The 23,979-nt window shown below is 33.9% G+C and overlaps 2 protein-coding genes across 3 annotated transcripts; one reads left to right on the top strand and one right to left on the bottom strand.

Moving 5' to 3' along the window:
- Positions 1–9,102: 9,102 nt before the first annotated feature.
- On the top strand, positions 9,103–19,067 carry LOC140834298 (putative 1-phosphatidylinositol-3-phosphate 5-kinase FAB1C). The gene is made up of 11 exons (XM_073199090.1): positions 9,103–10,698; positions 11,086–11,862; positions 11,949–12,102; positions 12,187–12,531; positions 14,342–15,025; positions 15,100–15,431; positions 15,867–15,990; positions 16,081–16,236; positions 16,362–17,831; positions 17,925–18,191; positions 18,631–19,067. Exons 1-11 carry the CDS (start codon positions 10,187–10,189, stop codon positions 18,883–18,885), a joined length of 5,076 nt encoding a protein of 1,691 aa, XP_073055191.1. The 5' UTR covers positions 9,103–10,186; the 3' UTR covers positions 18,886–19,067.
- A 1,548-nt stretch (positions 19,068–20,615) lies between these two features.
- Positions 20,616–23,954, bottom strand: LOC140834297 (U-box domain-containing protein 11-like). Of its 2 annotated transcripts, none has more exons than XM_073199088.1 (4): positions 23,552–23,954; positions 22,671–22,793; positions 22,149–22,598; positions 20,616–22,006 (listed from the first exon to the last, which is right to left on the bottom strand). In XM_073199088.1, exons 1-4 carry the CDS (start codon positions 23,846–23,848, stop codon positions 20,936–20,938), a joined length of 1,941 nt encoding a protein of 646 aa, XP_073055189.1. In that variant the 5' UTR covers positions 23,849–23,954; the 3' UTR covers positions 20,616–20,935. The 2 variants fall into 2 exon arrangements, with proteins under 2 accessions (XP_073055189.1, XP_073055190.1); XM_073199089.1 differs by having other exon boundaries at positions 22,677–22,793.
- Between the last annotated feature and the right edge of the window lie 25 nt (positions 23,955–23,979).

Genomic DNA, 23,979 nt, shown 5'->3' with positions numbered 1-23,979 from the left:
GTTTCTGCTCTGAAAATTTTACCTTTCAAGTTCTTAAACATCTCGATAGATTTCCCGAGGCTCGTAAAATTAGGCAAATAATAATTTCTTTTGGGTTGGATTGACGGAGTGTAAGTAATGATTTCGAAAAAATTAGGCAAATAATAATTTCTTTTGGGTTGGATTGACGGAGTGTAAGTAATGATTTCGAAATCGGGCTTGTAGTCCAGTAGTCTCATCCTCCTGCCACATTAGTTGGTTCCCTGAGTTCGAATCTCTTCACGTGTGTTGTAATAAAAAAAAGTAATGTTTTCAAAACAAATTTATTAGTTTGTTCGGGTGAATATACTTAACAATTTATTTCAAACCTCAAACTAATTATTTTAAATCATTCAAAGTTATGTAATATGAAGTTATTTCAAATCTTTTTTTCAAATATTTCTTCAAATCCAAATGTTGTCACGTCAATAAATTAGGATAAGATACTTTATGTAATATTATGCAAATCAAAATTTTAAAGCTACAAGATCATATATTTTTCAAGGTCGATCTAAGTTGTATTTGCTCATAAACATGTAGTACAATTCTAACATACTCAATTAAATATTTGAATAGTATATCGTAACACCATTGACAAAGAAAACACTCAAATAATTATTCATATAAAAAATTGATTTTAGTCATGTATATATTGGTATGTGATTTTGTTTAGTCGTGTATATTTTGTTGACTATAATGTTTCTTGATCAATTTTAGTTATTCTTCCCAAAATCATGTAATTAAATACTAATTTTATTGTTAATTTTTTGTAAGGACGTGTCGAGATATATACGTGTATTTGACAACGTAATTATAAATTTTAACAAAGATACAAGTAATTTATTTACATGATTTTGACCAAAATGATTAAATTCGATTAAAATAACATAATTACATTATTATAATAAATTCAATGAAATATATAGAACTAAAAATATCACACATCAATACATGCATGACTAAATTTGATATTTTGTCTATAAAAAAAATAACTTACTAAACTTAATTTGAAAGTTGCTACTTAAAATGTGCTCCTCATATAAATTGTGATAAAAAAAAAAAAACACTAATATTATTTTTATTACTACTATTTTCCTATTTAAAGCATGATGGACCAAATACAATTGACCGATGTCTAAAACTGTGTTCTAAAAAGCGATAAACGATAGGGAGACAGTTATCCACCGGCCGCCATATGTAAGTAAAAAAGAAAATCAACTAGACAGCTGCCTTACATATATAATTCTTCTTCTTTATTTCCAGATGTTTTCAATAATTCACCAATATTTGATTCAAATTCAAAATCAATGACATATCATCCTCTTTATCTGATACAGAATGATTGAAAAATATATCGAATAATATTTTTTTTAAAGAGTAAAAAAATATATATTACATTAGACGGCAGCCTAGACGGATCTAAAAATCGGAAAGATGGACAACCATCCAACACCTAGACGCCGCCTAGATGGTCCTAGGCTACGCCTTTTAGAACACTGATCTAAAGATAGGTTAATTGCTCCGAAGTAATGACATTATTAGTCATGTTAAGTTTCAAAATTCTCAATATTTATCTTGTTTTGCAGCCTCTAAATTTTCACTTCTCGGTCAATCATTACATTTAGAGTTAAGATTTCAAATTTATAATAACAAACATGTGTTTGAGAATAGATTTGGAGTCCTTTCTAAATTCTTCATTCCATTTCAATTTTTCATAGTTTACTATTCTTGCATGTGATTGATTCTATTTAAATGTAGGTCTTATGTGAGACGGTCTCACAATATCTGTTAGATATGTCAGCTCTACTGATATTCACAATAAAAAGTAATATTTTTTCATGGATGACCCAAATAAGAGATCTCTCTCACAAAATATGACCCTTGAGAACGTCTCACACAAATTTTTGTCCTATTTTAAATACATCATTCGAAACATATTGTTATTATATTGTAACAATTTGTAGAGGACAAAGGCTCGATCATTAACTAAACATTTAACCATTTGACATTTCTTTCAATTCCGATCGCACATCTAGTCAAAAAGCAAAATGATGACACCGCAATTTGTTCATTTTACATGTCCAAACACACTTTTCCTCAAAGTGCTGGAATTCAATTTATAATCGATTCGTACGATGATTTCAATATATTACTTTAACTTAGAGGTAAGTATTATATTTATTTTTTCATTTATCTCGATCAAGAATAGACATATCAAACGGACTAATCGAACTATTCGACTCGTCTTTTTTAGGAGGTTGGGACAACCCTCCTATTTTCTATGACATAGCATATCGATCTGACGGACTTAGACCATTTTTTTGAGGGCGTATAATTAATTTTAGTCATTTTTATCGTATAGGAAAGTATTATTTGTATGATAAACAGTTATCCACTTTCGATATATTTAAAATGGGGATTGATGATAGGTTGTACCAAAGTGGCATAGTGGGGAAAGTGATGCAATAAACTAACATGAACCCTTTTCTATAAACTTAACAGAAAACAATTAATTTATTGAGAAATTTTTTTTTAGGAAATTGAAAGACTAATGAAGAGTGGGGGATTCTTTTATCAATGACAAAAACTTGTGTGAGACGGTCTCACGGGTCATATTTTGTGAGACAGATCTCTTATTTTGGTCATCAATGAAAAAAAGATTATTTTTTATGTTAAGAGTATTATTTTTTATTATGAATATCGGTAGGTTTGACTGTCTCACTGATAAAGTTTCATGAGACCGTTTCACCATCTTTATCAATATTGGGAGTATATATGGCCTTTGGAGAACATAATTGAAGAGAATTTGCCAAGGTGGGGACCTTGTCAACTCTAAATTGGAGAAGCTATCACTATCGAGAATTTTTTTAAAAAAAACTAATGAAAAAGAAAGTCTTTAGATTCTTTGAGTTGTAAAATTACAATATCCTCACATGGAGACGAGTCATGGATGATGATGATCGATGATAAATGAGTTACTAATTATGGGAGAGAAAAAGGGATGCTACTTTAATTGAGTAAAGAGGAAAATTTTGTAGTAATATTAATGAAAAGACGATTATTTCTTTCAATTGGGGAAGAAATTTCTTACAATCGAATATCGAACTCGAGACTTTAATCCAGAAAGACGATCTGATCGATGAAATTTGTATATTGTTCCTTGTTTTGAAGGACGATTCGTCTCATTTTTAGATCCTTCTGTTGATCAATCGTGTGATTATATATATTTAGTAATAAATGATAGTTTGAAATAAAATTAAAAATCCAAAAATATTTAAATTTATATATGTAGATATTAATAATTTAGAATATAGTAAGTTTATTTTGAGACGGTCTTACAGATCTATTTTCGTAATACTTGTGATCTAAATATAATATATGTCTCACAAAATTGATACGTGAGATAGTTTCACGAGAGTTTTTGTGATTAGAATATAGATAAGACCCTCTCTGTCACAGTCGTCATTAACTTACTAGCTAGGCCACCTATGAATGGACTGCACCCAATTTTTATTCAAGATTTAACTTATGGTATAGTTGTTAATTAAAGAAAACGTCAAGAAAATAAAGTTTTAGCTAATAGTACTCGAGAAAATGGCCCATTGGTACGCATATATCGACAGGGATGCGTCTCCTCACACAACCGAAAGCAAACCAGAAGCTCCCAAATTATATTCCAAATAAACCAATCTTATACTAACCCAACTCTTGTTACTTTTTTCTCTCGTAAGGGAAGTGTTTAAATCTCTTAAAATACTCTAATATATGAATATATAAATAATACAGTTTCGTCGTATCGACTAATTAAAGGATGCCGACTTTATCGCGATAATCGCATGTTTTTATTTATGCTCTCGATCTTTAGGTTAATTACATTAAATTTTATGCTTTCCACTCATCAAAAGTTAAGTAGCTAGAGGCGTGTTTTTATTTTTTTATGGGGTATCTTTTGTACGTTTCAAATGTATATTATGTGACTCAAAATCGTGTAACTTGTAAAGGGTTTCTTTGTGGAATGTACACCTTTCTTTCTTTACTTAGTTTTCAAGGAATTTACCTTAACCAGGTCATACATACATACATACATACATACATATATATATATATATATATATATATAGATTTTCTGGACGCCTATTATGGACATTTATGTTAATACCGTCGAGGTGAAGTTTATCTATTAGATGTACAGTTTATATATATATATATGTATAGATTTTCTGGACGCCTATTATGGACATTTATGTTAATACCGTCGAGGTGAAGTTTATCTATTAGATGTACAGTTTCATCAAATAAAATAGGTGGACGTCGGAGACTTTGTTTCAAACTTGAGACTTTGATGTCAGATGAACTATAAGAAGAAAAAAAAAGATCATATATATCTTTAGAATGAGTACTTAAATTTTAAAAATCTGAAAAATTTATTAAAAGCTTAGAAAATAGAAGTACGAGTGCTCATCCTTATCCGTTTCACAACTAGAGAGGAAACATGTTTTCAAGCGAATTTTTAACTTCTTTAATTTTGATCGTTGCACACATACGTACATACACAAAAGTAGTAACAAGTGTATTTAAATAAAATTTGGAATAATTCGATAAATGTGATTTTTATTCGGAAAATCACGCGTGACAATATTGTTTGGATTGGTACCTAACAATTCACAAGAAAACACATTATACAAAACATTCTTGTAAAAAAAGCGTAAAAAATATTAGAAAATAGAATTCAGACATCGAAAATATGTGTCATTCTTCTAGAATTTAACATCTAGGTTCGAACTTAGGTCTCTCGCTTAATAGAAGATGTTTATGTCACTACAGCCGATAAAAATATTATTGATTTAATACATTTTGTTTATGTATCTTTTTCAGAGAGGCTATGCCTACATAATATATATGCGTATTTTTGTAGTGAAAATTGTGAATTTTTTTTAATAATTACTTAAAAAGAAATAAATTTTATAATTTTATTAGGATTTTTTAATAAATATTTATTCATTGAATATAAACTTCAATTAATTGTATATTTTTTTATGAGTTGACTCGAGGCCAGCAACCCGTCTCCGGTTGGGTGGGTTAGGTTGAAGATTTCTCACTCACCAAGAGACGGGACGGCCAGTGGGTTGGCCCGCCGCCAACTCAACCCGACACAGGTTAGTTCGTCTGAGAGCTCTAACCAAATATTATTTTTCGTTCTCTTCTTGGACAAAACCATATAATATTCTACCTTAGATGTTTGAAATATATTTGTTGTTTTGATGGTGTGGTCGATGACCAATATAAATAACACAAAATTTAATGTGATTTAATTATTTACATTATCTAATTATATCCATGATGTCAACTTTTTAACACCGTAGGCCCCCACCCACCTAATGACCAAGGATAGGATTTGGTGGGGATACTGAAAAAGACCATATATATATAATTTTCTAAATTTTATTTTTAATATTTAAATAAATCTAATTATTTTTAATCCTCATAAATTTAATTTGATCAACTCAACCGTTAAGATTAGAACTTGGACCTAACTCAACCCCAAAAGCTAGCTCAAGGGAGGAGGATTGTCCAAGCCAATATATTCCACTCAAAGGTTATTTATCTAACCGATGTAGGACAATTAACACACCCCTCTGACGCCCATGAATGAACATCTGGAGCGTGGAGTTTACAAATGACCCAATTATGGGACAATTAACACAACCCACTGAATTAGTTAAAAAAAAAAATTGGGTCGATTTTTGGCACTGCATGGACAAAGCCAAAGCAGAACCAATTGTCGCAAATTAGTGTAAATTCTTGCATAGACTAGCTAGTGCTTTAGGGATAATCATCTATTTGTATTATTGCATGTAAATTATTTTGTATCTGTACATGTAAGATCATTTGACCAAAAATGTTATTCTATTCCAATTCTTGTTGTTGTTGCTCTCATCAAGTGAGAATATGCGCGAATTATCAAATAAATCTGAAAAAAATCATATTTTATAAATGTACAACAGATATAATTATCATCACCTAATAATCTTTCTTCCAATGATTATCTTAACTAATTAAAATGCATGTTGCTTTTGTTTATTATACTAATTGTCAGACCAAAATTCCTTTTGTTATGGAAAGTTATACATGATATAAAAGTTTGATTCAAACATTTTAAATCATTAAACAGTCTAAATATCTCATATCAATCGATGATCTTTGTTACGTACTGAGAACCATACAGTATAGCAGGAAGAAATATTACTACAAACCAAGAGTGTTACAAGTTTGTTATATTTGAGATTCATTTTATAAAATTAATTATTTGTCCAAACACACAAAAAATAACATTTTTATATTATTTCGTTGAGATTTATTTATAATAAAATGATTATTTGCCAACCACCATAAATTTTTTTTTTTAAAAAAAAAAGACTATCAGGTGGTTTTATTTTTAAAAAATATCCGTTTTTCATGATTAATTCATTGATGGACATGTCTAGGGTTTTTCGTCAATCTAAAATAGAATTATATGATAAAATAGATCTACTTGCGTGGAACTTTACAAAACAAAATATTCCTTCCGATTCACCTTTTTTCTACTATAATTTTCGCAGAACAAAACAAATATCAAATCACCCTCGGTTGTGTTTGGAAAGAAGGATTTGAATTTGTGAGAGAGCAATGCAATCTATTCCAAATCATTTGTTCTAAATTTGAGTCAAATGAAGATTTCAAATCCGCATATTAAATCTTTCCAACAAAATGCAATCTTCAATTTTTTTTATTTTTGTTTTTTAAAGTTTATTGGGGTTTAACATCAAAATTCAAGAGTGATTTGTATTTACAACATATTTTCCAAGTCAATATGTGTCAAAAGTTGGAAAACATGGATTGCAAATGGTATGTCAACAATTATTTATCATTTATCAATAAAAAAAAAATAGATCTATTGTGAGACAGTATATTGTGAGACGGTCTCACGGATTTATGTTCGAAAGATTGATCTACCAGATCCATGTTTGGAGTCAAAAGTAATATTTTTTAACATAAAAAGTAATATATTTACCTGAGTCGTGTCAGATAGAAGATTCACCTCACAAAATTGTCACGTGAGATAATATCATATCAGTTTTTGTGAAATAAAATATGTATTATTTATTTAGTGATATTGTCTTTCAGTCCAATATGTGGGCAAGAGATTTGACTGACATATCCTCCGATAAATGGTGCTTGGTGATGAATTAATCACCATATTTATTTACCATACCTACTAAAACATAAAGGCATAGTAAAAGCACCCCCACTCTGCATTTGAATTGATTGGACCAATTGACATATGTTTAACCAAATTTAGGAGTTTACACACACACACATACACACACACACACACACACATATATATATATATATATATATATATATATATATATATATTGAAATAATTATAAGGGAATTTTAAAATTTCTTATATCAAAACAAAATCGTTCTACTTTTAATTATATATGATTTTTTAATATGTATCTTATTAGAAGATGATCATCTGCTTAGGTTTAGCGTTAAGTCTCGCGAAAGCGAATGTATACTATGATTAGCTAACAAATGATCCATATTTAATTCTCGTTCTCGAAAAATGATCAGTCCAAAATACAATAAAATCCATTTATTTTATAAATCAATTCAAATATCGCTCACAAATCGATGGGAGAAAATATATCACAAACGGGATAATATTTTCTTGGCTAAAAGCAAGAGACATGGTTTACTCAATAAAGTTCAACAGATCATGTTTCTTAAAAATAAAAATAAACTTTAAAATAATAATAAAAATGAATAAAAATAAAAAAGACACTAACTCATGTGCTATTTAACTTTTAGTTTTGTTTTTTGTTTCTTTTTTTTTTTTTTTTTTTGCTAAAAGCGCTGCCTAACCTAAAATTCTCAAATATATTAAATGTTGATGGTTACTTAGCAGCCAAAAAATATTTAATTCAAGGATCTGTTTCTGACCAATAGCATCACAGATCATTCAATTTTCTAAAATTAAAAATTATGGGGAAAAAAATTCAACAACCAACAACTGTATTATTTTATATAATCCATCAAATTAATTAATGAAAAAGATTATTAATTAAATTGTCATGCTGACCAATAGCTGAAATGGAAGGGCCACTTACCAATGCAATTCCAAGTCACCTTTGCCTTGAATTAATTAAATATTAGGAGCACAACATTGTTCATTGAAAAACAAGGAAATTTGTTGGATTTCATTTTCATTACATGAAATCCCATGAAAATGAAATTAGATAGTGAAATTAATTGTGACGAATCACAATTTACTTGAAGTAACTTAATATAAAAGTAAAAAGATATATTTATAATTCGAAGAAAAAAAAAAGAATTTACATGTAGAACTTGATTTTTGAGTATGTCTATTGTGAGATGGTATCACGAATCTTTATGTGTGAGACGAGAACTCTACCGATATTCACAATAAAAAATAATACTCTTAGCATAAAAAGTAATATTTTTTCAAGAATGACCCAAATAAGAGATATGTCTCACAAAATACGACCTGTGAGACCGTCTCTCACAAATTTTGCCATGATTTTTTTGTTTTTGTATTAATAGCTTTATTTTTATTATAATTTTCATGTCTTGGTGATACGATTTACTAATTAATTCCCAAAAAGTGATGGGAAATGAAAATGACAAATTTGAATCGATGTAATTCTTCCACTTTTCCCGTTTCAGATATACATATTTGTTTATTTTTCGTACATATTAAAGAAGTATAGAAAAAGAAAAGTTTTAAAAAATATATTATGTTTTTATTTAATTCATTTTAAAAATGATTGTATGTTTTTTAAAACTTATATAACCGAAATATAATAGTAAATAACAAGAAAAATTATATATTTGAGACATCGAAAAATAAATCAAACATGTAAGATGAAAGAGAACCACTTAATATATATGCTTTTTGTGAATATATTACACATGAAATGCATGAAATAGACCTAATAAAAATAAATCAATGCATGAAATAGACCAACATCACGTACATGTGTGTGTGTGTGTGTGAGCAAAATATAAAAAGGGGTAAAAGGGAAGAAAATGTTAAAAGCTAAGGTACAGGAACAGATGTATTTGGTTGAATATTTTAATGTTTATGAGTTAAGAAAATGAGGGTATGCAGGAAACGGTGGGGAGTAACGAGGAAAAAGAGTCGTTTATCTCGTTGTTGAAGAAGCAGAGGCAGCAAAAAGTAGTTACGGAGATGCGAGCTTCCACTATGGCAACTGCAAATATTAGAAAGGAAACCTCATCTGTGCTCTTCCTTTTCCTGCTTTTCATTCTTGTTCTCTTCATAATTTAGTCCTCATAATATATTAACATCTCACACAAATACTTTTTCCTTTTCTTTTTTGAAGCATCGACATTTGGTTTCTTTGCTCTTTATTTCTTGTTTTGCATATCTGAAACAAGCCCACATCTTTACTTTGATTTTCGTGATCTGGGTTTGTTAGATATCTTTTTTTTATTATCTATTCCTGAGGTATTTTGCGTACGGAGTTTTGAGAACTTTCTCGATTCTACCGTGTTGTGGGTGGGTGGACTTTCTTTGGCCATCTCAGGTAATTTTGTGGGTCAGCTGTTTGATTGAGGGGAGTGAGTTTTGGTGTGCCAGCTCTGGGTCTCGTGTTCTCTTTGATGAAAGATTTTATCTTGGTGTATAATGTCGATGATTCTGGGATTGGTTGACTTAAGTTTCCTATGTTGAATTTTTTTCTGAAATTCAACTGAGGATTTCAGAATTTCTGTAACTGCTTGTCTTAAACCTTTTTTACTCTTTTTTTCGTGGACCTTACAACTTTGGATGTAAGAGTTTTAGGTTTGATGTAGAACTGTGGATTTGATAACTAATCGAGTATAGTTTCTGAAAATCCCTTCTGTGTTTTTCTTAGGGGAAAAGGAAAATATCTTACACCATAACAGAAATAGAAGAAACCCATCATTTTTATTGCGGGTTTTGACAGTTTTTGATAGCTAATTAGACAAAGTTTCTATCTTACTAGATTATAATCAACATTTATTGAACAAAAGAAGTAAGAGAAGGGTTTAGTGTGGCAGTTATTGTCTAGGAGGCCAGATTTTCGTGTTATGTGGGAGGATATTGTGGTCTATGGGAATACCTGATAGTTCTCTTCTGGATTTGATAGGGAAAGTTAGGTCTTGGATTTCTTGGGGTACTAGTGATTCAAATTCCATTTCCTGTGGCTTTGAGATGACTGATATCAATTGCACTTCTTGTTGCCATTGCAACAATTGTATGTTGGATTCTAGCATTAAGTGTAAATGTGAAAGCTGTGGACGGCTACTTTGTGGTGATTGTGTGCTAGGCCTGGCATCTATGAATTTTGTTTCGACTGGTAGTTTAAAGGGGACAATGGAGACTGTCTTTAGAATCAATTCGTGCCAGTTTTGTTCTGAGCTTCGCCCTCGTGGTCAAAATGTTCGAAGATGCAGTGGTAAAGTCTATCCTTCTGAATCTCCAAGACAAAGCCCGGAACCACCATCACCCAGTTTTAGTGGTGAGGAATTTGACGGTGACTCCCCATATGCTCTTACTAGAAGTAGTGATGCGTCTTTTTCAAATAATCCATCTCCCTTGTCTGTGAATCGCTCGCCAAGCAGGTAAGAAATTGAAGTTCTTTGTTTGTGAAGTTGTATCCAATATTCTCTCTTCTTTTGTTTATTCAGTTTACCGGTTCTAACTGAAGTATATCTTGTTTTTTTCTCTATTTAGCTTGATATTACAGATAGGAGTTGACCAATTTCGCTATATTTATCTCAATGTAAACTTCGAAGTTTCATGTTTCATTCATGTTGGTTGAGCAAATATATCAGGACTTGTATGTATTTAGCTGGCTGCCACTAATTATTATGGATTGAATTAGTGCATAATGAGATCAGTTGGTGTCTGTTAGTTCTTATGAGATCTTATTTTTATTTGGTTTAAATTGCTGTTATAGTTTGTCCTTTTTGTGTTTCACATATATATTTTTATGTTTGTTATTGCAGGACTGATGAAGATGAAGGTGAGGAATTCACAAGTTCCTTTTTCGGCAAGTCAATTGAATACTTTCATGATACTCCTGCTGTAAATTCTGGTAGTGTTAGTACTAGAAACGAAATTTATAATTTTACATCTGCTGGATCAAAAAACCCTTCGGGTAGCCCCTCTAGGATTCATATTACTTCCAATAGAGTCGGGCAATATGTACAGCAAGGGAAAGGGAGAGCCTTGATGGACGGTTCCTTTGATCAAGAGCATGCGATTTTAGAAAGGCCTGCTAAAGGGAATCGACATACGGAAAAGGTTGATGATACATCAGCATTACTGAGTACAAGTGAGAAGGTGACACAACCATTGGATTTTGATAACAATGGTCTGATTTGGTTTCCCCCTCCCGCTGATATTGACAGTGATCTGGGGGAAACCAGTTTCTTTACTTACGATGATGAGGATGATGAAGTTGAGGATTCGGGTGCAACAATTTTCCGTACGACTAATCTTGATAACTCGTTTTTGGCAAAGGGAAAGCGGAATGTTGACAAAAATGAACCCTTTCGAGCTTTGGTATTGGGGCATTTTAGATCTCTTGTGTCACAGCTTTTGCACGTACAAGGTATAATCACATCCGAAGAGAATTCTGCTGAGAACTGGCTCAACATAATAACAACAATAGTGTGGAATGCAGCAAATTTTATAAAGCCCGACACTAATCGAGGAGGTAGCATGGATCCCTGTGACTATGTGAAGGTTAAATGTGTAGCTTCTGGAAGTCCAAGGGAGAGGTGAATATATATATGTTGAATTTTTTTCCTAATCCTCACTCCTATGTTGATGGTGTATGTTTAAGTGAATATTCGTGTCAATGCAGTAAAGTTGTCAAAGGAATAGTATGTACGAAGAATATAAAACACAAGCGCATGACATCTGAATACAAACAGACTAGAGTACTTCTCTTAGGAGGGGCACTTGAGTACCAAAGGGTCCCTAATCAGCTGGCATCTTTCAATACATTACTGCAACAGGTTCAATCCCAATTCATTTCTCACTTCATTTCTTTCATAGTGGAAGTATTTGCATGAATATCACGAATATAATTTGTGAATCAGGAAAATGATCATTTAAAGATGATTGTTTCGAAGATAGAGGCCCATCGTCCCAATGTTCTGCTAGTGGAGAAAAGTGTATCTTCGTTTGCTATAGAGCATTTGTTGGCAAAAGAGATCTCTTTGGTTTTAAATGTTAAAAGACCACTATTGGAGAGGATTGCGAGATGCACCGGTGCTTCTATAACCCCATCAACTGATCATATATCAGGAACAAGGTTGGGGCACTGCGATCTGTTCCGTTTGGAGAAAATTTCAGAAGAGCATGCACCTCTTAATCAATTAAACAAAAAGCCATCAAAAACCTTAATGTTTTTTGAAGGTTGTCCCCGGCGATTAGGTTGCACGGTAAGTGATTTCAAACTCTTGTAAATCATGTTTAAAAAAAATTCAGATCATTCTCATTTTGAACTGTTGTATCATAATCAGGCCGTATCTTTTCAGTTGCATGTTTTGTCTGTTTCCATATTGATCTGCCATTAGTGAGTGGATTAGTGTCTTGGCTATGTTAATTCTCAAAGAACCTCTGTCTATTAATTTGGGAACTGGCTGCTGTAATAGTCTGTCAATATATTAGGTCTTCTCCTTGGTCTAACATCCCACCTTGCCGCAAAAAGTATGATCAGTGTTTGATATTGATCTCATGCTTGATTAAAATGGTCAATTGTCTTTGTAAAGAAAATCACAACACTTGAACATGCTACTGTGCCAAGTTAAAGTCAAGTAATTTCCGGAGTTCTTTTGTTAATGCAAGTGCAAATTTTTTGAAAGTTTTGGAATAAATTTTCAGAAGCTTTTATAATGTAACAATCTGAGTTAACACCTGGCATGGGATTTCTTCCCACGATGTCCTTTGTCATTGCTTTAAAATGATAGTAATAACATGGTTGAAGGCACACGCCATATTGTGATAAGATACTGTTGAGAAACACATTTGCTGAAATCACCATGCACACAAGCTCTGATACAATCAATGATATTCTGTATAATTTTAATCTTGGAGTCCTGAAATGAAGCTTTTACCAGATAATGAATTGCTGATGAGTATTCTTTGAACTCTGTATGTATTTAGAAGTACATTTGCTGAAATCACCATGCACATTACCTCTGATATAATCAATTGATATTCCGTATAATTTTAATCTTGGAGTCATGAAATGAAGCTTTTACCCGATAATGAATTGCTGATGAGTATTCTTGAACTCTGTTTGTACTACAAGATCGAATGAAGCACATATTCCATCTCAACTCATTCTGAATCTTGTTGAGAAAAACATATCATTTTCGGACAGCATCTTATGCAGTTCTTTCCTTCTCATTCTTGTTTAATATTTCTAGAGTTGGACTCAATGGTTACCTTAGTATTGATGTATTTAATCTTCATCGATTGAAAACCCATCATCTATGTTTGGCAAAAAAAAAGTTGGGGAATTTAAATGTCTTTTGAAATTCAATATACTTGTAAACCGTCTTTGAGAGCATTTGAAATTTCTTTATCCTTTCATTTAAGATCAATCGTCAAATCCAAGTCTATCAGTCCAAACGTTGCCTAAGGAAATATCGCATAAAAGGTATCATTGAGCTTTTGCAATAAAAGTTTGTAGTTTTGCTGCTTTGACCGAATATTCAATGCTCTTGAATCAGTCTAATATAAATTTTGGACTACCTTTTTGTTTATGAATTGATGATGAGCGCTTGGTAATTGCTTTCATTGTCACAGTCATCAAACAACTCTCAACTTCCACTAGTTGGAGTCGGCTGTATGAATTGTTTGAAGTTCAACTCTAGGTGTTTTACTCAAGAACTTCATGCCTAGTCAATTTTAGCCTCTCCTCTCCCCTCCTCTGCTTTATGTCTACCATCATAACATTGTTAAAAATTTCTAGCAAGCGACACAGCCTCCATCTTGTTTCCATAGAAAGTAATACATCTTCTTATGGTGAGTTTATTTTAAGCTTTGCAGCCAAATGTGCTATAGCTCTGGAACCCCTGAAAACATCGTTCTAAGAAAAATCAATGTACTTGATTTTGATTTCTTACCGTTGGTATCTGTGTATGCTAGGTGCATTACTGATAAATGTTGAGTTTGTCAAGTTGTTCGTCCCTGAGTAAATTAGGAAAGACGTGAGGGTAAACTTATTCTCTACACATCTTATAGGTTGTCCTGAGGGGTTCATCACGTGAGGAGCTTAAGAAGGTAAAAGATGTGGTCAAGTATGCTGTCTTTGCGGCTTATCATTTATCACTACAGACTTCATTTTTTGCTGATGAGGGCTCCAGTCTTCCTAATATGGATGGGAAACCCTTCCATATCGATCAAGAGAAGATGATTCTCGATAAGTCCATCTCTGCTATCCTTGATTCAGTTGTGACCACCAGTGACGGGGAAGAAGTCAATGTCCGAAATAATGATTTTGAATCTGCTGATCTCAATTTGGAGCTTGGATTGCAGGAATCTCTGTCTGAGCTTGGGGACACAGGTTATGATATTTCTTTGCCAGAAGAGATACAATACAAAAATGTTCGATGTGCACTATCTGAGGCGTATGAGGAGAATTTGGCATTGGATGTAAAACTTGACGAAGCAAGGTCTACTTGTTCGAGAAATGTGAATCATACCCCAAGAGAATCATTTGGTCAAGTGGATGGAGTTTATGACAATGAAAGCTCCAGTGAATGCTATTCTTCTAATGACAGTTACCAAAGCATTGTAGTTTCTTTCTCTAGCCACTGCATGCTTAATGGAACTGTATGTGAACGTGCCCGTCTCCTTCGTATAAAATTCTACGGCCCATCTGATAAACCTTTTGGGAGATATTTGAGAGACAATATGTTTGATCAGGTAAGACTTTGATAGATTATTTAACTTTTCGTGTTTCTATGATTTAACTTATTCATTTCAATTTGTTTTCCCAGTCGTCCCTCTGTCGCTCATGCAAGGAATCAGCCGAAGCCCATGTCATTTGTTATACTCATCAGCATGGAAATCTTACTATAAACGTGAGACATCTGCCCTTGATTAAGCTTCCTGGGGAGCGTGATGGTAAGATATGGATGTGGCATCGATGCCTCAAATGTGCGTACACGGAAGGTGTTCCATCAACCACTCGAAGAGTGGTTATGTCTGATGCCGCATGGGGACTTTCTTTTGGAAAGTTTCTTGAACTTAGCTTTTCAAACCATGCCACTGGCAATCGTGTAGCAAACTGTGGTCATTCTCTGCAGAGGGACTGCCTCAGGTTTTTTGGGTACGTCACTTGACATTCTCTTAGATTGCAGCATAAATTCCTTAGTATGCTTGCAAATATAAATTACCAGTTGAAATGTGAAAAAGAGGCAAATACCTCTTCTGCAAAATAAAGCAGCAAAAAAATTAAGAAACCTGTGTGTAGTAAGAGCATTATTTTATGATATGAATTGATCATCATATCTCTAATATCTCTAATATGATATGAACTCTTTTTAGAAAATATTGACATAAAGGTACACTAGTGGTTTTATACCCTTGAAGCTGTCCTTAAACTCCATGTGGATGGTATTTATATACGCGTAGTATGAGCCACTTTAATTTTTCATACAGAACTAGTTTTCTTCCTTGTAAAACAAAGTTTTTTGCAAAACCTTGTGTTAAGTTGCAGTAGTGGTGAAACAATGAAATTTTTTTGAACTTGCATCTTGGACAGATTTGGAAGTACAGTTGCTTTCTTTCGTTATTCTCCCATAAACATCTTTTCTGTTCGTTTGCCTCCATCTGTCCTTGAATTCTGTGCTGGTGAACAAAGCTGGACGAGGAAAGAAGCATCTGAGGTTCTTAAAAACCAAAAAAGCTCCTTTTTTTCAAGTGCTTTCACTGTTTTATTAAGTTGGTAGCTTGACTATCTGTCTCTTTATCCGTAGCTTTTGAAGAAGGCAGAACTCTTGTATGCCAACATATCAGATGTTCTCCAGGAAATGGAAAACAAAAGCTCATCTTCTATTCATAAATTATATAACACAAATAACCACGTGTCGGAGCTAAAGCACATACTTGCCAATGAAATGGAGTATTACAAAGTGAGTGCTAACTGGCATCTAATTAATCTCTGTTATATTTATTGTTTCTTACATTATATCTTAACTAATGTAATCATGCAATTTAATATATTTTTATGAAAATTTCAATGATGTGTACTTTGTAGGATTTGCTCCAATTAGCTGACAAAGATATTCGACAGCATGATATAGAGGGACCTGACATTCTTGAAATTAATCGTTTGAGGCATTCTCTTGTAATTGGTTCACAAGTTTGGGATAGACGGCTATGTCAACTGGAGTCCTTCTTCAAGAAATGTTTCGGAGTGAAGGCTCCAAATGATGATGCAACTTTGACCGAATTGAATGATTCTGATACACATTTGAAGGATGGCTGCCTTGCTGTTGATCGTAAAGATAATGTGCCTTTCGATCCCAAATTAGAGAACTTTCTAGTCAGAGCTATGCCTCCCAATTCTGAAGAGTCTGATGATTCCCCTTGTGATTTGAAAGAGAAGTTTTCATTTACCGCTTTCTCAGACAATAAAGAGGATGTAATGCACCAAGATGAGCATGGTGCTGTCAATATGACTTCCTTAGAACGCCACCCATCGGCTGGATCAATCCTTTCTGATAAGATAGATTCAGCATGGTCTGGGGCTGATATTATAAACACAGAATCTGCCTCATCTAGGCAAATCAATCGAAAAAACAGTACATCTTTTAAAAGACTGATGCTACCAACAAGAGTTTACTCTTTCGATTCTGCTCAGATGCTCCAAGAACGAATGAGTAAAGAACTGCTGCCTCCTTCACATTTTTCAACTATTCGATCTTTTCATGCCTCTGGCGATTACAGGTACATGGTCAGGGACCCCATTTCGTACATACGAAGTTACCATGAAGTTGAAAAACCAAATCTTGTGTTGGGTACATCTGGTTCATTTATCTCTTCAGCGTCACTTTTGCCTGAAGGTGCAAGATTAATGATTGCCCAAAATTCCCTAACTGATATTGTACTTGCTGTTTATGATGATGAGCCAACGAGCATCATATCTTACGCCCTTAGTACCAAACAGTATGAAACTTGGATCATTGATATACCAAATGGGGTTGAAGGAGGATCAGATGCTAGTCCAATCAGCAAATCATCATCGCTGGCTTCCAACCTTTCAGCATTGCAGTCTTTCGGTTCTCTCGATTTGGAATACATGCACCATGGAAATCACTCCCCTGAAGATTTTTCATCTATGGTCGGTTCGCTATCTAGCGATCCGAAAAGTTCACCTCATCTGAGGATTTCTTTTGAAGACGAGCATTTTAATGCTGCTGGAAAGGTGAAGTTTTCTGTCACTTGTTACTTTGCGAAGCAGTTCGATGCTCTACGGAGGAAATGCTGCCCTAGCGAAGTGGATTTTATTCGTTCCCTGAGCCGTTGTAGGAGATGGAGTGCACAAGGTGGGAAGAGTAATGTTTACTTTGCCAAATCATTTGACGAACGATTCATAATCAAACAGGTAACAAAGACCGAGTTGGAATCTTTCAATGAATTTTCGCCAGAGTATTTCAAGTATTCGACAGATGCTCTTAACCGGGGAAGTCCAACCTGCCTTGCCAAAGTTCTTGGCATATATCAGGTTCGCCCGTGTCTCTTGCTTATGGGATTATATTATAGCTGTGTTTACTGTTTCTTGGTTATATATAACACTATTTCAAATGGTAAACAACAGGTAAACGTCAAACACTTGAAAGGTGGCAGGGAAATGAAAATGGATTTGATGGTGATGGAAAATCTCTTCTTTAGAAGAAATGTTTCAAAAATTTATGACTTGAAGGGCTCACTGCGATCACGATACAATTCAGACCCAACAGGAGCAAACAAAGTGATGTTAGATCTGAATCTCTTAGAAACAACGCGTACAAATCCTCTATTTCTTGGAAGCAAAGCTAAAAGAATCCTAGAGAGAGCTGTTTGGAACGATACATCATTCTTAGCGGTACGCTCTTCTGCCCTGAAAATGTCATAAATTGTGGGATTTTTTGTTTAAAACTTTTGTAGCCAATGCTTGACTGATTATCTTGGACCTCAAATGGTAAACACACCAGAGGCATAAAGATACCTCATTTTTCACACCGAGTGCTGGCGCTCAAATTTTACTTTGAATCAATAGAATCAAGCAGTACTATTTTTGCATTTTCGATGGATCTATACGTGGTTGGCTTAAACTTTCCATCAGATTGTTATTGCTGATTTGATCAAGACAAAATCCTAGTCTGAGTTCCATCATCCGTGTCCATGACAATTATTTACACTTTCGATTGATCAGTGCAACAGATTATTCTTTTCTCCTATGAAACTCTTTTTTTACTGTGTATTTTATCACATCATTTCATTTGCATGGTCAAACTTTTACGCGTATTTCTCTCATTTTACAGTCGATCGATGTGATGGATTACTCATTACTAGTGGGTATAGACGAGGATCGGAACGAGCTGGTCATAGGGATAATTGATTTCATGAGACAGTACACTTGGGACAAGCATTTGGAAACATGGGTGAAGACATCTGGGATACTTGGTGGGCTAACGAGTGCTTCACCCACTATTATTTCCCCTAAACAGTACAAGAAAAGATTCAGAAAAGCTATGACCAGTTACTTTCTTACAGTACCTGATCAATGGTCATCCTAAGTTTCTTTCCCCCGAATTTCTATTATATATCTACTATTTATTCAACTTTTTTTTTGTTGGAGTTAGGATCCAACAAGACGTTTATCCACCATTGTTGTAAGTAACATAAGCTTCAGCCAAATATTTTTTTATCCATTGTACGATTTAAGAAAACTGGTAAAACTAGTTCTAAATTTCGATCACTTTCCACCATGGATGCGTAAGCTTTTGGCGTGGGAGTATATAGTGTTTGTATTTTGTTTTAGTTAGTGTGGATAATGTGTGGATAATATGACTAAAAAGTAAGGATATATTGGGTTTTTTTCTTAAGAATGTCAATCGTTAATTATTGATGCATTGAAAATTATTATGTTGTAAATGGAAAATTAGATGCGAACATATGATTAAAATAAACATATTTTAAGATAAATATTCTAACATAACATTTAATTTAATATTTTTTCATTTGCAATATGATTGAATAAGTAAATAGTGATCGTTTTTTAATTATAATTATTGATAGGATCAAGAATTTGTCATTAGACCAAAAGTATTGCTGTTAATTTATTTATACTCGCGTAAGCGCAAAATGCACATATTGGGGTGCTAATGGTCAGGATGTTAACCTCATGCGTTTGAGGAGGTGTGACTATCTGTTGGTAATATTTCATATATCTTACAAATCAATTTTACCTTAGGATGTCAAAACTTTTTAGAAGGACTGGCTAGTAAGACTGGCGGGCCCGCAATCCGTCATTTTGACGAGCCAATAGAGACAATATTATTCGTTAAGATATGATGTAACTATTTTTTGGCTCACCTAGCCAACTTGATTAAGCAACGCAACGTCAACAGTTTGACACACCAGAGTTTCAGGAGACCACTCATCCCACTACTATTTTCACTAATACATGTTTAACCCAACAATTATAAAATCTGATTTATTTTTACCTTAGAGAAATTGCAAAATACATATAAAACGTATTTATAATTATACTTTCCAAAAAAATTTCTAAATAAATAAATAAATATATATATATATATATATATATATATATATATATATATATATATATATTTCGTTGTATATTAAATATAAATCGATCTAGTTTGCACTAAGTAGAAATGATTAGAACAAACAACGCAAATGGAATTAGACAAAAATATTGTTCAGTGTAAGAATGTCCAGAAATTTTTTATTTATTCACAAAAATAGCAGAATCAGTTTTGAGAAATCAAAATTAGCATGAAATCAACTTCTGAATTTGAATCAAAATGAACGAAAGCAGAAGCACAATCACCACTTTACATCTTTTTCATATTAGAATTAGAGTTAGAATTAAATTCACAATAATATATGAAGTTCATCACAAACAATGTGAAAATAATTATAGAAAAAAGTGTACGTAAAATTATGTATTGAATAAACGATTTCAATTTCAGAAAGTAGAAACTTTTCCCGCATTTCGACGTAGAAAGTTCATCTCAATTATTTTTAAAATTTTGAGAAAAAATTAATGATGAAAACTAATCTGTGAAAAGGCTCAGCAGAAACTAGTGGTGGGGTTATTTCCTATTCGGCTGTCTGATATTTCTTTTTGCTAATGGAAGTATGCGGACGGATTATTTTGATAATTTCTGCAATTGGAATTACAAGTTTTTCCATACCAACAAAAATGCATCCTCACCCGGAGGAGGTCGTGTAGGATCGTGAAAATTATAATAAAAAGTTGAATATCGAACAGTTAGCGTAAACGAAAGAATCGAATTTTATTACATCAAATGATCAAACAATCGAAGCTCCATAGATCCCTGATTCTCTGTTATTTAACAGAGTGTCAAGGGCATAATCAATCTTTTTAGTCATGAAAGAATTACAAAACAAATCAGTCGAACTAATTCTTGCCACTCGAGAGTGGAGTAAAATATATGCTGACATGAGAATTTCTTGATTTCTCGTGTCTCAAATCTTTCATCTTTTCACACACCCTAAAACTCGTGTAAAAGTAAATGTCAGATGGATGATCCATGGAACAAACAAACAGTGAGTTCTCTAGGGATGATAAACCTGTCAAAGCTGTTGCGATTTACGAAGGTGCTCCAACAATGACGTGGCCTTCCTTTTAGCCCTTTCTGTGCCATTTTTGACAAGCTCTGAGAGCGGTATTACAGCACCAAGTCTGCTTAAACAACTGAGATTTTCACTGTCCCTTTTGCACAAGGAAAGTAAAATGGCAGCTGCATTTTCCTTGTTACGGGGTAAACCAATCCGTAAAAGATCGATTAAGATGGGTATGGTGCTAGCTTTAACGATGGCCAATTTTGCCTCATGATGGTTGGCTAGAACTGAAAGAATTGTCAGAGATTCATCAACCATTAAACTACTCGAATCTGTGAGCATTTTTAACAAAGCACTGATAATCCCGGCTCTAACAGCCCTTCCCTTGTTTCCTTGATATATACACAGATTGAATAATGCTGTTGCAGCATCTTTCTTCCCTCTAGAGCTTCCATTCTGAAGCAAATCCACCAAAGCTTGTATTGCCCCCGATGCACCAATAATAATTTTGTTTTCATCGGCAAGCGACAAACTGAAGAGGGTTGCTGCTGCATTCTCTTTTGCTTCCATACTTCCAGCTCTGAGGACTAGAACGATAGAAGGAATCGCATTGGCAAGCATGATTAGTCCTTTGTTATTGTCAAATATGGAAAGATTGAGCACAGAAGTAACCGCATTTTCTTGTATTTCACTATCCTCAGATGTCAACATACTAACAAGAATTGGAATTGCACCAGCTTCTGCAAGCAAGATTCTGTTGTCCGTGCTTCTTTTGGATAACGATCGGATTTCAGCTACCGCAGCTCTACGTTCCTCTATTGATCTACTTGAGAGCTTACGAACAAGTGCTTCAACTGCTGCAAAGTCACCAGTAACATCACGAAGAGATCCATCACTCTTTCTTATTTTCCCATTTATTAGTCCTGTTGGCTGCTCTATATTGTGTTTCAAGCACCACTGGGATATCAGACTTCTCAAAACGTAATTTGGAGTTAGAGTGAGATGCTGGAGCTTCTGCTGTGTTTTCGGGCACGTAGTGTTGCCACAGTCTATCCATCTCTGTATGTAAGATCTCTCATAGGTCTGCAAAGAAATTAACTAGATTAAAAGCATTACACATTCGATTTTCTTACCATGTGCCAAGATATGTTTTCTTGTTTTTTTTTTCCGAGTTGCTTAGTAAGAAAGGCCAACTGTGCCGATATTTTATCGATGTGAATCTCACCTGCCCGGTTGCAACAATTACTGGATCTCTCATAAGTTCAAGAGATATGGGGCAAAGGAAATCTTCAGGAAATACATGAGAATCTGGTTTCTTGTTCTCCTCCACACTTTTGCAGGTTGACCTTTTGACAGTCCTACTACTCGAATCATTCAAGATATTAACCTCTGATGATGTCAATAAAGTCCTCAAACTTTCTTTTTCGTATACAACATCATCCAAATTGTGGCTTTCCAAGTTGCCTTCGATTGGACCTTCCATGTTCACGTCAACTTCATGAGTGATAATGCCAATATTTTCTATATGTAGACTTCTGGTAAGCCAGTTACTTGACTGGAAAGGATCGATATTCTTGTCCAGTGGATAAGACAAGGCCCTGCATAGTAAGTTTGAGTTAAGAGGTCCACCATATCTTTCCGTGGCTCGTCTCAACTGTGCCTTCACTAATTCAACCTGGCAAGTTATTTATGTCAAATTAGCGAACAATTCAAACGCCACATACATATGCTCAAAAGTCAAGACAACCTCAACCTGTTCGTATACTTCTTCCGATATGTCAAAAGCACCATACGGTAAGTTAGCCAGCCCTTTCTCTAATGTCCATGTCACACATTGAAATTGAAAGGAGATTTTCTTCATTGCTCCATCCTTGAACCAAAGGAAAACAGATTTCAGGACAGGCATTAACATTTTATAAAGACAAGGAACTATCAGCTCATACTCGAAACTATTAGATATTAATCAAACAAACAATTGTAGCTCAAAAAGAGATGAGCATATACAAACTTTATGACAGATATCTATAACAAATGATAGCTACGAAGATGATTGATTGTCTTTTGATCTACTGATTGAAGCACACTGGTTTCAAATAACTTTTTTTAAAAAGAAAAGAGAGAGTTCGATGCATAATACATATGCTCCCAAGTCCCAACAACCATTTTATTTTGAAGTATGCACTTCAGACCATGTTTCATTTAAAAAGATACTTATCTCCCAAGGCACAATACATAATAAGCACAGAGACACCTCAAATCAAATCAGTAGAAAAAGATACAATTTAATTATTAATATTCAATTGACTGATTTTAATTTTTGCAAAACTAATTGCATGTGGAGAACCAACAAGTTCAGAACCCATCTAAGGACATCGTTACCACACTGAATGTACTGATAGAACAGTCAACAGTTTCAAACCTTCAGATCAGAACATAGAACGAGCCCGTTTCAATGGGGTGGATCCGCGGTGAATCTAGCAAAACTAGCATCTTCAGTAGAAGTACACAAAAATTTCAAATCAATCAAACTCACGAAACATGAAAAAATCACATCAATTCAGCACATTGACTAAAGAAACAACCCTAAGCAGAAAGGGCAGATTATACACAATTGACTTATGAAATTACCGAAGAAATCGAGGAATTGTCAAAGTTGTTAGCAGCATAAACGAGACTTCTCGCAGCCTGAAGGGCAACGGTCAGATCAGAGAAGCCCAATTCGGCATTCTCTTCAACTTTCTCGTTAGAATCCCCGATTTCTTCAAGAAAATGGGCCAACAGTGATACTCTTCGAGCCAGGTCGGAACAGTCTTTCTTAAAAAACCCGGAAAAACCAGCAGCTGAGATCCGAACGACGTCCCGTACTAGGCGGAGGGGAGTGGTGATGGCTCCGGCATTTGCCGCCGCGGCGTCCCCGTCGGCCATTCTGAGCGGAGAAAAATCGTTGTGGGGTGTTTGCTTTGCTACAATAAGAATGAAACCAACATTGTAGTAGATTGGGGACAACCAAACGTGGGCTTATGAGGTTTGGGTTAAGCAATGAGTTGGCATCTTTT

This window comes from Primulina eburnea, chromosome 6 (assembly GCF_022965805.1).
Source record: "Primulina eburnea isolate SZY01 chromosome 6, ASM2296580v1, whole genome shotgun sequence".
Classification (NCBI taxonomy): domain Eukaryota; kingdom Viridiplantae; phylum Streptophyta; class Magnoliopsida; order Lamiales; family Gesneriaceae; genus Primulina; species Primulina eburnea.
The sequence above is the reverse complement of the archived record's forward strand: the minus strand, read 5'-3'. Positions and strand labels throughout refer to the sequence as shown.